The sequence below is a fragment of the Thunnus albacares genome, chromosome 5, assembly GCF_914725855.1.
Source record: "Thunnus albacares chromosome 5, fThuAlb1.1, whole genome shotgun sequence".
NCBI classification, from domain to species: domain Eukaryota; kingdom Metazoa; phylum Chordata; class Actinopteri; order Scombriformes; family Scombridae; genus Thunnus; species Thunnus albacares.
In genome coordinates, this window is record NC_058110.1 from 12,056,566 (window position 1) to 12,070,037 (window position 13,472).

General features: G+C 39.4%; 1 protein-coding gene across 2 annotated transcripts in view; it reads left to right on the top strand.

Annotated features, from left to right (window-relative positions):
- Positions 1 to 13,472, top strand: part of celsr3 (cadherin, EGF LAG seven-pass G-type receptor 3) — a 109,595-nt gene that overhangs the window by 91,036 nt on the left and 5,087 nt on the right. For both annotated transcript variants that reach the window (XM_044350391.1, XM_044350393.1), the window contains 9 exons: positions 2,998 to 3,172; positions 4,302 to 4,414; positions 5,882 to 5,961; positions 7,164 to 7,290; positions 7,594 to 7,713; positions 9,293 to 9,390; positions 9,927 to 10,018; positions 10,292 to 10,465; positions 12,750 to 12,944. In XM_044350391.1, the coding sequence (XP_044206326.1) occupies positions 2,998 to 3,172; positions 4,302 to 4,414; positions 5,882 to 5,961; positions 7,164 to 7,290; positions 7,594 to 7,713; positions 9,293 to 9,390; positions 9,927 to 10,018; positions 10,292 to 10,465; positions 12,750 to 12,944 (1,174 nt within the window). The remainder of the gene's footprint in view (positions 1 to 2,997; positions 3,173 to 4,301; positions 4,415 to 5,881; positions 5,962 to 7,163; positions 7,291 to 7,593; positions 7,714 to 9,292; positions 9,391 to 9,926; positions 10,019 to 10,291; positions 10,466 to 12,749; positions 12,945 to 13,472) is intronic.

Sequence of the window (13,472 nt, forward strand, 5' to 3'; positions counted from 1 at the left end):
TTATACTTTTTCCCTTTTGTCTTTATTTCTACACCACACTCTTCCCAGTTCATTTTAGATTGACCAGACAAGAGAACAGCATGTAAAAAAATATTTTGGCCTCAAAAATCATTCACATTCCTTTTTTTTTAGCAATGTCGTTCAGGTTCTAGCCTTAATTCTAATAAGCTAGAAGTGGACTTTTACTTCCTGTAGAGCTGCGTTGATCTTTGTGAACTTTTACTGCTGACTTGAAACAACACTAACTGAACTTGACTTCCCGAGTAAAATCAAAATAACTTATATCTTCCTTTTCTGGTGCAGCACTAAAGGTCATATCAAGACATATTAACAAAGCAATATCATGAAATGTTTGTTCTTGAACGGTTGGAGACTGTTTCTTTTTTCTTATTTCTTATTTATGTCTTTGTGTCTTTCTACTACTTCTCACCCTCTGTATCACTCCTTCTTGCCCACTTTGTGCCTCTCGTGTGTTTTTGCTGTTTGTTTAACTTAATGTTTCATATTACACTCAGTACTTATATTTTTCCTCTCCGCCTACCACTTTTCCGTCGTTTCCTTTCCTCTCTCCTAACCGCTTTCTTACTGCTTAGTTACATCACAAGTGTGTGTAAAGAGTAGCGAGTCTCATTATGAGGGTACTGCAAATATGTGCTCACTCAGCATGAAATCCAATTAATTAAGCTGTATCCCCCTCACAGTCAACTATACGGCTCCTACAGTGTGAGCGGTTACCTCTAGCTGAACAATATGCTCTCTAAATCATGTACATCATGCTTGGGAGAGCGTGTTAGCGCTTGCAGTGGTTGTGTGTGTTTGTGTGCACTAGTTTTTACATGCTCATGCATATTTTAGTCTTTCTTTTTTCGTGTAACTTCCAGTGTTTGTATTTGCTGTGTGTGTGTGTGTGTGTGTGCGTGCATGCGTGCACGTGTGTTTGGGAGTGTGAAATTAATCGTCTGGCGATATTCCTGCCATGGCTGCTGCTATTTCTGTGTGGTCTCAGGCTGTGTCTTTTTCTAATCTTAAAATCTGTGACTTACAAGTCTGCTTTCCTTAACTTTAAGATGTTGTGCACTCAGCTGTAGTATTTTTTAGTGAAGTATTTCTCCTTTTTCTGCAAGAGGTCCTGAAAGCTGACAATTGGAAATATTTACATTTTCATTTTAGGTGCTTTAGCTGCTTTCTAGAATAACTGCAGAGTAATGGTACAATCATGTTCATAGTAGGTTTACTTTGGTCCAAACTGAAGAGAAAAATTTGACGCATTTTTGCATTCATGCAAACAAATGAACCTGAGATGCACCCTAGAGACACGGCAACGTGAACCTTTTTAGACCTTCTGTAGTGTCTGCAGGGTGCAGTCAGATATGTCAGGGAACCAGAGCTTATAAATACTCACATGGACTCACAAGAAGCTTGTTATATTATGCTCATTACAAGTATTTAGCCAATAATCCTTAAAGATTTTGGCAACAGGGAAAGTCAAAGCAAATCTGATTTCACTTCTTGTATCGTTAGCCAAAGCAGGACTGCCTGAGCACTTTAAGTTGTAATTTACCTTGTCTAGTGTTTATAGCTGATAAGAAGACATATAACTACAAATGAACATAAATCCAGATGACTGTTGGTTTTCACCTCATTTTGTTACACTTGACGACTTTGAAAACTCAGTTGCCAACTTTTTGAACTCACTTACCCATGTGTTTTATAGTTGTTTCCTATGGTTTGTTTAGATTGTATTTGTACTTCTTACAAACAGCAACACAGTTATCTTGGAAGGCGGTGATGGTACTTTGAGGTGTGTATATAATTATGTGCCACTTGAAGTTTGAATAGCGTCGTTCTCATCTGGCCAAATAAACAAAACAGACAAAAGACTAAATGCTAATTTTCTGCATTATTCATGGCTAAGTTCGGCATTACTGCCAAACCAAACAGCATCACTTGGAAGTTTATCTACCACCATGACAAAAAATATTGTGATTAATTCCTGATGATATTCAGTCTAAACCATGATACTGGACTGACCTCAGATGTCTATGTTATAACAGATTCTGTTCTGTCTGTAAGCGCTGATTGACAACCTCTCAGCATCAATGTAGCATCACATCTATGGCAATAAAGACAAAGTTCTCTATGTGCATCAATATTATGTATAAATTATATTTCAAAAGATAAAGATAAATAAATCAACCATGAATTAAGCTGGATGTTTTATAAATACCTCTTCTAAATGTATGGTATGGTCCAAAATCAGCGTTACAAACATGCATTTTGTAGCAGTTCATGCCCGTTACAAGCTGAAAAAAGTTTGAACCGTGAGTGGAAATAAGCTTTAACTGAGCTGATACTTCCTCTTAAAACCAGGATGCAAGTTAGCATCATCTTGTTTTCTTGCTATTTATTACTATTGCAAATACACTATGCTGAATGAAAGCTTTCGAGGGTATTCTCCACTCTGTGTATTTCTTCTACCAGTGGTGCTCGCTGTCGTACCAGTAATCGCAGTTTACTCTTGGGTGTTATTACTATAATTCAGCACATTAACAACATTCATTTTCATTCAGTTATTTCGTGCATTTCCTGGAGTTATACAGTTACACGCCACCATAAACTCTGTTCATTAGTCGCATTGCCAGTTAAATCATGAACGCTTGTCACTTCATTGCTGACACCTGCTGTGCTGTAATAAAGATTTGTTGGACACTTGCCAACACGCCTGCTCTCCCTCTGTCACAAAATCGATACAAAGGATAATATTTTTTTTTTATCGCTCATCTTCTTTTCTTCACATTCCCTTAATTTCTTCATCTCTGTCTCACATTTTTTCTGTCTTTCTCTTTCCCCTCCTGTTTTTCATCCCTACTTTTCATCCTTTCTTTTCTTTCTTCTTTTCTTCTCTTTGACCGTGATTCCTCTTCCTCCTCCTATCCTTGCTTTTTTTTTCTCTTTCCTTCTCTTAATCACTGTCCCTTTCTCTCATTCACCCTCCAGTTCCTGTGCACGGTCGTCGCCATCCTGCTGCATTACTTCTTCATGTCCACGTTCGCCTGGATGTTCGTGGAGGGCCTTCATATCTACCGCATGCAGACCGAGCAACGCAACATCAACTACGGAGCCATGAGATTCTACTATGCCATCGGCTGGGGCGTGCCTGCTATTATTACTGGTAACACACACACACACACACACACACACACACACACACACACACAAACACAAGTGTCACACACATGCACTGTAAGTCTGGCTGTGCAGATAAGGTGTCCTATTGACACTTCTATTAAACAGGTTTCAGTGACATTTTAATATAGAAATAGTAAAGCGCAGACACACACACATACACACACACTGCATATCTCTTTCCTCAGGCCCAGAGGTGCGTTTAACTTTCTGTCTGTCTTTATTTAGGCTTTCCCCGTCTCTCTTACCCTTGCAATTCAATTTTAAAATTCTTTATATGCACAACTGTCAAAACCTTGACAGTACTGTTCAAACGAGGATATACAAGGAATAAAGACTTCACAGTTCATGTCACAAATCTCCTAGCAACCACGCCTGGCACCATCATGGAGGTCCACTGGTGGACTGGATGTGCATAAATAATGGATGGATATAAAAAACTACCTGCTGTGATAAAACAGATGGTTGTGGCGTGGGTGTAGGTCAGTTCAGTAATGTTCCCAGTAAACAATATTTGCAAACAAACCAAAAATGACATGGATTCACTTTTATTGTTTAGTACAATCAGCTCAGTAACAAATTATTGGTCTTTTATAAGCCAGCAGGATGCATGATGGGATCTAGTAACTTTTGTTACTACATGTGTGTATTTTACAGGCTAGATTATGGAAGCTTGTTCTGCCCAGTATGTAGTTACAACAGTTACTATAATCAATGTTTGCAAACTAAACACTAAATCAATCAGAAGCATCAATAATAAGTTCCCAGTAGAAATGAAGAGAAAAACTGAAAATGTGTGTTAAATTCTCTGGAGAGACAATAATGTAATTAAGTATCTACAGACTACACACTATTTCTTGAAAGCTGATGACCTTCAAAATGATTTTTGTAACCTGAAAGCCCTCTGATCAGGTTATGTGATCAAAAAAACTAACGGACTAATTATCAAAAAGACTGATTAATTGAGAACTGGCTCTGTCATTCAGGTAATGGCATGCTGTCATGTACTGCACTGCTTCTCCCTTTTCTGACCGCGGGCTCTCTGTGATTGACAGTAGAAGAGATCTTAGAGTTGATATTCCCGTCTGATCTGACTGTCTGTCTCTTCGCTGCAGGCCTGGCGGTGGGCCTGGACCCAGAGGGTTATGGGAACCCAGATTTCTGCTGGATCTCCATCTATGACAAACTCATCTGGAGCTTTGCTGGTCCAATTGCCATCGTCATACTGGTAACTGTCTCCAAGTCTGTCTGATATGATTAATGATGGGTGCTGACAAACTATAAATATAAAAATATAGTGTTAGTGATGTGATTGTGAAAGGGATTATAGTCTATTGATGACTGTTGATTCTGGGTTTTTTTTTTTTTGCTTTAAGACATTTTATAGATTATATTATGCTTCTTCATTTTCTTGCTAGAGATGAGAATATACCAAGCTCATGTCTGTACAGTAAATATGAGAAAGCTAGAGTTTAGCTTAGCACAAAGACTGGAAACAGGGGGATACAGCTAGCCTGGCTCTTTCCTTTGGTAAAAAAAAATACATTTTCCAACACCAGTGAGTTCCTGGAGTCTCCACTGGTTGCAGGAGACTCTTGACAGGCTGCTATGACCTGCAAGGTGAGGGTGACGTGGCCAACAGAGATAGATAAAGGGGCCTTTAGACTAGTTCCTGGTAGCCTTGCCAGCTTGTCTTCTTGTACTGTAGTGGAAGGTAATGGTGGTGGAGGTAGGTGATGAAGCACATCGTCTTGCGGGTCCTAGCAGCACTGGCAACTTCACGGTGACGAAGGAGAAGCCAAGAAGTCACTGCTCTCGGCCAAGAAATAGTCTGACACATAATCCCCATAAAATCACAAGTACTATTAGTTTTTACACTTCAGTTTTCATTCAGTTTTATTATAATGCATTAATTAGTGAGCTTTAGAGGTGCTGTTCAGGCAGATTTTTTATTACATATGTAGGTCTCCCCCTGTTTCCGGTTCTTATGCTACAGTGAGCTTAACTCCAGCTTCATATGAGAATAGTATTGATTTTCTAATGTAACTCTCACCAAGAAAAATTCAAAATCAAAATGTAGAAATATTCCTGTAAAAGATTATATCACCCAAAAACTGTAGTATATATCAGCTTGACTCTACTTACCAGCTTGACTGTACTCGACTGTATCAGCCTAACGTTAAACTCATTTTCATATAAAAAGATGTTCTTTCTTCCCTGGCTGTAAATCTCTATCTGGGCAAACTCCCAAAATTAGGAGAATCAGCATTCCAAAAGATTATACAACACTTGAACTCTGTTAGACCATAATTTTAATTGCTGCCCACATCAAGCTCACACCAACTTCACTGCAACATCTCAGACACAGTACTGTAACAGTTTTTATAAGTTCCTACTTGTTCATTTACTCAGCAATTAAATTTCTTACATTCACTGATTTGTCTATTTTCATATAGTATCTGAGCGGGGGAACCAAAGTGGGATTAATGAGCAATTCATAGTTTCTTGTAAGAGACGTAGATGGCTTAACCTTTAATAAATCCACCTTTTTACCCTGGAAGATAACTATTTTATCCACATTGATTTTGCTTCATCTGCTCATCCTTATCCCTGATGTTGCTAATGGTAGTATTGGATTAGCTGACATGCATTAAAAATGTTGCCTTACCGTGTGTATTGATCTCCCTCTGTCCAGATGAATGGAGGGATTTTCATGATTGTAGCCAAGATGTCCTGCAACCCGTCTCAGAAGGAGACCAAGAAGCTCCCTGTCATGTGAGTACAATGGTTAAATCACTTTTCTAACTTTCAAAAAGGGACTTTGTTGGCTATTTTCCATATGTAACCCTAGAGACTTTAATTACTGTACTCTTTATGTTATTGGGAAAAATCCATTTTTGCTCTTTCAGGCTAAACAGTAACTACTAATAACCTCAACAAAGTTTTAAAAACAAAAGTGCTTAAATGCAGTTATTTTAGGGGATCATAGTGATAACCCAGCTGTCATATGAGCAACCCAAAACCACTGGGAGTGTAGATTTGATAAATGGTTTGTGATTGATGAACTAACCTTGTACAGAGGGCAATATGCCTGTATTTCTGTCTGTCTCATTCAGTCAATTTTGATTTGGTAGACAATAATCATGTCAGGCCTTGTTATTGATCAAATTATTTCTGTTTAAAAGACCCAGTGTAAATCGGTTTAGTTATGTTGTGTCTGTCGCTCTGCTTCGCTCCCACATTTCTGTCTCAGGTTTCATTGTAGGGTTTAATCACTATTTCTTTTTCCTGCTGGCTCTCACTTCCTGTCACTCTTGAATCTTGTATTTTCTATTTTGTCCCCTTCATGGGAATCAATGAAGAACTGGACTTTTTGTCAGTAATGTGTTAAGTTATAATGGCTGCTTTTTAATAATGTTACACTGTATCTAAGTGTATAGTGTGATGAGGAACAAGTGAAGTTTTTTCCAAATGTTACAGCGATGCAGTAGTTTAGCCTTTAGCTGTCTGTACTCCAAAACATCTGGTTTATTAGCAAACAGGCTAATCAAGAAAAGTAATCAGTATTACTGTTAACATATGCAATTCCCAGTTAAAACTGAGCAGTGTCATTACATGATGACACCCAAGGATCAAACTTTGTCTGTGTAGACAGCTGTATTTATTAGAATAGAAGTCTATCTGTTGTGTTAGACATGCATGAGACGAGCGACTACGTAACTACATAGGGTTAGGGTTAGGGTTAGGTTTAGGGGTTAGGGTTAGGGGTTTTTGTCTGTTTCCAAAGAGCTGCAGACTACCAGAAGCTACCAGAAGCTACCAGAGTGTGTGTTACATTAGAGATTCATCCTGTTGAACCCAAATCTAACCTTTTTATCCCCCATTGCACTCTGTGTTTCTCTGCTGTGTAACACTGCAAATTTCCCCACTGTGGGATTAATAAAGGATTATCTTATCTTATCTCTGTCTCTCTCCAGTGCAACAATTCGCAATGCCTTCCTGCTGTTGCTGGTGGCCACCTCCACCTGGCTGTGTGGTTTGATGGCTGTGAACAACAGCATCCTGGCTTTCTATTACATATTTGATGTCCTCTGCCTAGTACAGGTATTGGCCAAGTGTATGTTCTGTATCTGTAGCCAAGGAATTCTTGCTTAAAGTAGTAATCCTTTCATTTTCCATATAAATAAATGTTGGTTTACTCTAGCACTCAGTCAACCGACGTTCAATAAACTAATGCTTTCACATTTTTTAACATACTGTATGTCATGTTATTTGGTGTTCACTGATAGCATTTTTTTGGAATATACAGCTGAACTGGGTAGTCTAACAATCTTGTACATTAAAACCTTCAAATCCATCGCTCATTTGCCAGTGCAGCTAATTTTGTCATCTCTCTCTGTCTCCCAGGGTCTGTCAGTGATGCTGGTCTTCACTGTGTTCAACTCAGAGGTTCAGGAGGCCTGGAGAGTTGCCTGTTTGGGTAAGAAGAGCCCTGGAGAAGACCCACCAAGACCACCACAGAACGCTGTGAGTTACACATACCCATGCATGGTCTCTAGTTGGGTTTTTATACTGCTGCAGCGTGACTCTGCAGTGTTCAGTAAGTTGACGTGAAGGAAGAAAGGACAGACGATAGATTTGATAGTATTTTAGATTTTGAATTCATGTTAAAATCACATATCTACTACCATAAAATCCTGTGGTCGATTTTGCTTTTACGCCACAAACAGAGTCTGTCTAACTGACAGCTTTCACATCAGCCAAAACAAACTGAACCAAACAGGCAAACACACAGGAGTTCATTTGAACCCAACAAACTGTCATCTGGTATCTGACACCAGTTCCCTCTGAACTGACGTAACTGGAATCATTTACACAGCATATCCTCAACAGTGCAACAAGAATGCAATAAACAGTATATGATATACAAAATACAGCTTTAAAATGATCATTTACATGAGCTATAATATTATAATGGGATTATCATTATTGCACATTAACGACTTGCAGGATACATGTAAGTCCCTGATGTGAAGCTGTAAATTGACTTTCTGCTTAAGCCCAACACCATTTACTACTGCGTGTTTTATTCGGTTCTACAGTATTGTTTTCAAGATGCACGTACTCACTGTGTCCATTACTAGACAGCACAGGGCACCCCTGCCTCCGTTCCTCCTTCTTCCCACCCATCCATCGTTCTTGTCCTCCCTCTCTCCTCTCCTTCTGCCTTCAGGGTTTGTGGCTGACCCAGATAAAACAATATACCGACCAGTGCAGCCCTGCCCGCTCTTTAGCCCACTTCTACAAAAGCACTGTGCATTGCTTATCTAGAGTGTGTGTGTGTGCGCACGCATGTGTGTGTGTGTGTGCATGCATGTGTGTAACCCTATCCGTAACCCTAGCCTTCACTTATGTACTTCACTCTTTCTTCTATCTTGTGTGTGTGTGTGTTTATTAGTTCATAGCTCACTGAACTGTAACCCAAGTTTTCTTTAGCCTGTCTTTTAAAATCATTCATTATCTCTGTGCTAGTGCCCGTGTGTGTGTGTGTGTGTGTGTGTGTTCACTGTTCCATATTCCCTTTTAATCTCGTCTCCTGTCCAGTTAAATTCATATGTAGTTTGGATGTGTGTGTTCGTGAGACATTTGTGTTTACGTGCATGCCTGTGTGTGAGTGTGTTGTAGTTAATTCCACCCTTTTAACCCCCATTTTCTTCAAAGCTCTTCCAATCCATCACTAAGTCATCTGGGGCAAATTGACAAGACCTTCCAAAAACTATTATTAGACACACAAACATGATGCTGTGTGCTGTTTTGAACCTCGGATGGGTTGTGCTGTATGTATAAGTAACCATCTATTATTATTAGGATATGGATAGAAAACCACTGTATCAGAAAGAAGCCTTATATCATGAAACAAAAAACAAACTGAAAATTAACCCTCTATTAAAAAGTAGACGGGCAAAATGGCTGGCTTTCAATCATTCAGTGCACAGGGTGATCTAACATTATTTGAACAATGTTGCTCTCCCTCATTTCTCATTTCTCTGAATTTAACCTCACTTTTCTAAACCTCACGTATGTGTGTGTGTGTGTGTGTGTTCAGGCACAGAACCCCTATCACAACGCATCTCTGTTGGAGCAGAGTGGACTGCACCGCATCACCCTGGGAACCTCTACCATCTCCTCTGTCAGCTCCGCTAGGTATATAAACACACAAATGCTCACAACTTTTACTAGAAATTAGCTTGAATGAAACACCTCCACACCATGGCCACTAGCGTAAAATAAGACTAGACTAAGGTCTCATTTAATTCAAGAGCAAACAGGTAAATACCAGCAATATACAAATGATAAATCATCATTCGGATAGAAACATGGTTCAGCAGTCAGGTTTCATTGGTTCAGCAGTTGGATTTGGGATAAAATTGCTTCAGGCAGGAAATCCCTTCACTGTTGTGTATTTTGTGGGTCAGTGGGGTAAAGATGAAGAAGATGAGATATAACAATGTAATGTACTGTATGTAGAGCAACACTAATGTACTCGGAGAGTGGCTGTTTGTGGCTTTATGGATCAGTGATTGTCTGTCTTTATGTGTGTCTGAGTGTGTGTGTTTATGAACAGTACATGCTACTGTGTGTGTGTGTGTGTGTGTGTGTGTGTGTGTGTGTGCGTGCGTGTGCGTGTGCGTGTGTATGTGTTTGTGTGTATATTCACCCCTTTCCTCTCTCCCTGTTAGAGAAAACCTTTTGGCTCGTCAGACTCTGGAACAAAATATCGTCCATACCGGAGCGACAGACCTGGATGTAGCTATGTTCCACAGAGACGGAGGTAAGCACACACACACACACACACACACACACACAAACACCAGAATAAGCAGACACACACACACACACACACACACACACACACACAAACACACACCTATAACGAGCAGTATAAAATCCTTATTTCTTTTTCTCCATATGAATTTCACCAGAGATCAAGCACACATACCTACAACAACCCATGGAGAATTATAATCTTCATCTTTATTCTTTTTATTCTTTCTCTCACTTGTTTCCTCTCTCCCTCCTTCTGTCTTTCCCTCTGTCCTCCCAGGTGAGGACTCGGACTCCGACTCAGACCTCTCCATGGAGGAGGAACGCAGTCTCTCCATTCCTTCCTCTGAGAGCGAGGACAACGTCCGCCTCCGTGGACGCATCCAGCGGCGCTTCAAACGCTCCAATCACAGCGAGCGTCTGCTCACCGAGCCCACCCACAATGGTACCAAAGGTAGGTGACCACTTTGGCAACTATCAAATTATTTATCTTTACATTTTCCCCTTTTTGCTTTTTAAGGCATTTCTTCTTACAATTAAAAGCCAGTAATGATCAAGTGTCGAGTGAGAGGCGAGGCACACCCTGTCCAGGTCTCCAAGATATCACAGAGCTAACACATAAAGACAAACAACCATTCACAATCATATACAGTATACCTGTGCACCTTTGGGCAGTAAAGAGTCACCAGTTAATCTAGCCTGCATGCCCTTGAACCAGGGGAGGAAACCCACTCAAGCACTGGGAGAACATACAGACTCCACACAGAAAGGTCCCAGTCGACCGGTAGAGTTGAACAATTGAAGTCTATGTTGTAGAAAAAAGCGCACTCTTTTATCTCAGACACGTAGAAACATACAGGCACAAAACACACAGACACACAACGAGAGGAAATGTCAGTGCCTGATAAATTAATCAATACCTTCTTTCTTCTTATACACTTGCAAATCATGCATAATACATGAGTTTATGCACTTGAAAGTATGTGATATAAATGTCATGCATATACATTGTTCTGTGAAATATTTCATTATGAGAAAAGGCCAGGCCTGTGCAAATCTATAAATCCATATAAGTAATCAATTCTTAGCTTAATAAGCCATCTGGATCACATGAACTCTATTCAGAGTGAAACATGGACCAGAGCTGTCAGTTTTAATGGAGGTGGACAGAATCCAGATGGCCAGTAGAGTCCAATCAGTTCATCAGTGCAGTCAAACTGAAGGGCCAGAGAAGAAGTAGAAGAAGTATTGATCCTCTGCATTTGACCCATTTTATACACACACACTAAGAGCAGTGGGCAGCCGCACTGCAGCACCCGCAGACCAACTCCAGTTCTTTTGCCAGTGTCTTGGTCAGGGGCCCTGACAGGAGTATTAACCCTAACATACAGTACATGTCTTTGATGAGCAGTGCTGAGGGATGTGGGCTTTTTACTGAAAGGTCACTTCTTTTTGAAGATGGTCTCCTATTTGTTGTGACAAAGCATTAAACCCCACATTGATTTAGTAGAGCTGTCAAATGTTAGAAGACCGAGGTAGGAATGTGCATAACTGTGTTCAATGGACATCTGTTAAAAAAAGAGAGAACAACAACAATGATGTGTTTTTATAACCCCTTTATTTTTTTTATTTAAGAGCATGTTAGAGAAGAAAAAATAAAGATGTAACATTTTTATAGCGATGGAATGATTAATAATTGTCCAATAAGTTGATATACAGAAATGAATCTGGATCAGTTTTATAATAAATTAATCATTAACTGATTTATTAAGCAAAAAAGTCAAACATTCACTGGCTTCAGGTTTTCAAATTTGAAAATGTTCTGTTTTTCATAATTTGTAAATTTAATTTCTTTGAACGTTGGTCAAGCATTGTAAAGATCTCATCTTGGGCTCAGAAAGATTATCAGGGGTTTTTTTCTCCACTATTTTCAGACATTGTTTAGACAAAAATGAGCAGTTATCAATGAATTGATACTGCAGCACTATGTATTCATCATCCATGTACTCAGTTAACAAGTCTCAGACACTACTGATCATATTTTGATAAAATGTGGTTGAATGATGATATCACCACTACATAATGAGATTTTCCAAATTACGCTTACGTGCCCAAAGGGTTGATGATGTCACAGATGAGAACAAACTCACATGTCGAATGGCTGCGAGGGCCTCCACCATCGCATGTTCATCTGTGACATTTCATGCATGAATCACTTTGTGCTTGGATTTTGCCTGTTCACAGGATATGCATTAGTTTGATACATTCTCTTCCCATATGACATTTTCAATTTACCCTGGCTGATTTATCATAATGAACACATGCTATTTGTCTGCTGACACCTGCTATTTGATACAGACATCTGTTTGTGTTGGTCACAATGCACATGCAGCAACAAAATTAATTCAGAACACAAATTATAAAGATGAATATGAGGCATAAAAAAATCTTGGCCTCTTTTCATAACTGTTTACTGGCTTTCATGATAAATGATTTTCTATTAGTCCTGACAGTAATAATAGTGATTTTGTCCACTTCACAACCTTTTTCATGTCTTCATCACCGGTTTAAGGAACTTTTTTTTTCGCTTTATCAACCAATGACTTGTGTCAGGGCTTATTGACATGAGAACATCTCCAGTATGTTGGGAAAGTTTTTGTAACAACAGAATTCACCTCATGAAGTGTCACTGAAAACGGTAACCTGAACATGTTTTGTTTTTTTTATGTGTGTGACAGATCTGGATGGCAATGACCTTCTGTCTTACTGGCCAGCGTTGGAGGAGTGTGAGACACACACCCTTCAAAAGTGGGGCTCAGAGCGCCCCCTGGGGGCAGATTACAGCAAGGACGCAGCCAACAACAACCAGCTTGATGCAGCGCTCACTAGTGGAGACGAGAGCGGCCTCACCCAGCCGCACAGGCACCGCAAGGGTGAGGAAGACACATAAACACACACATATACAAATAAACACAATCTAAAGGCATACTGACATTTTGGATTTGCTTTTGATATTATTCTAATCTTTGGTTTCTCCTTCCTGTAAGTATAATGAGGTATCAGGTCAAAGATTTTAATTAAGACAATATGAAACACACCTTTAAAAAGTACGATAACAAATGTATAAAACAATGTAGTTAAAACAATGATTAGCAAATGGTATTTTTTTCTTCTTTTTGGTTTCTATAAATATCTACTTGTGTCATATGATTGTTACATTTGTGTCGAGGGTTTGGTTTTTGGTCATGCATCTCTGGACATCAGTCTGTGGTCTATAAATATTTTATCTTCTTTATTGTTAAACAAAAATCTGCAGACATCTTGTATGACTGATGCAGCCTCGGTCATCAGGATTGAAATGGGGCATTTTGCCAGCAGGAAGACGGAAGAGCTGTGTGAGCTGACTCAACCAAGCAGCATTCAAAACTCAGCTCAATAACTGAGACTTATACTGCTGCTGT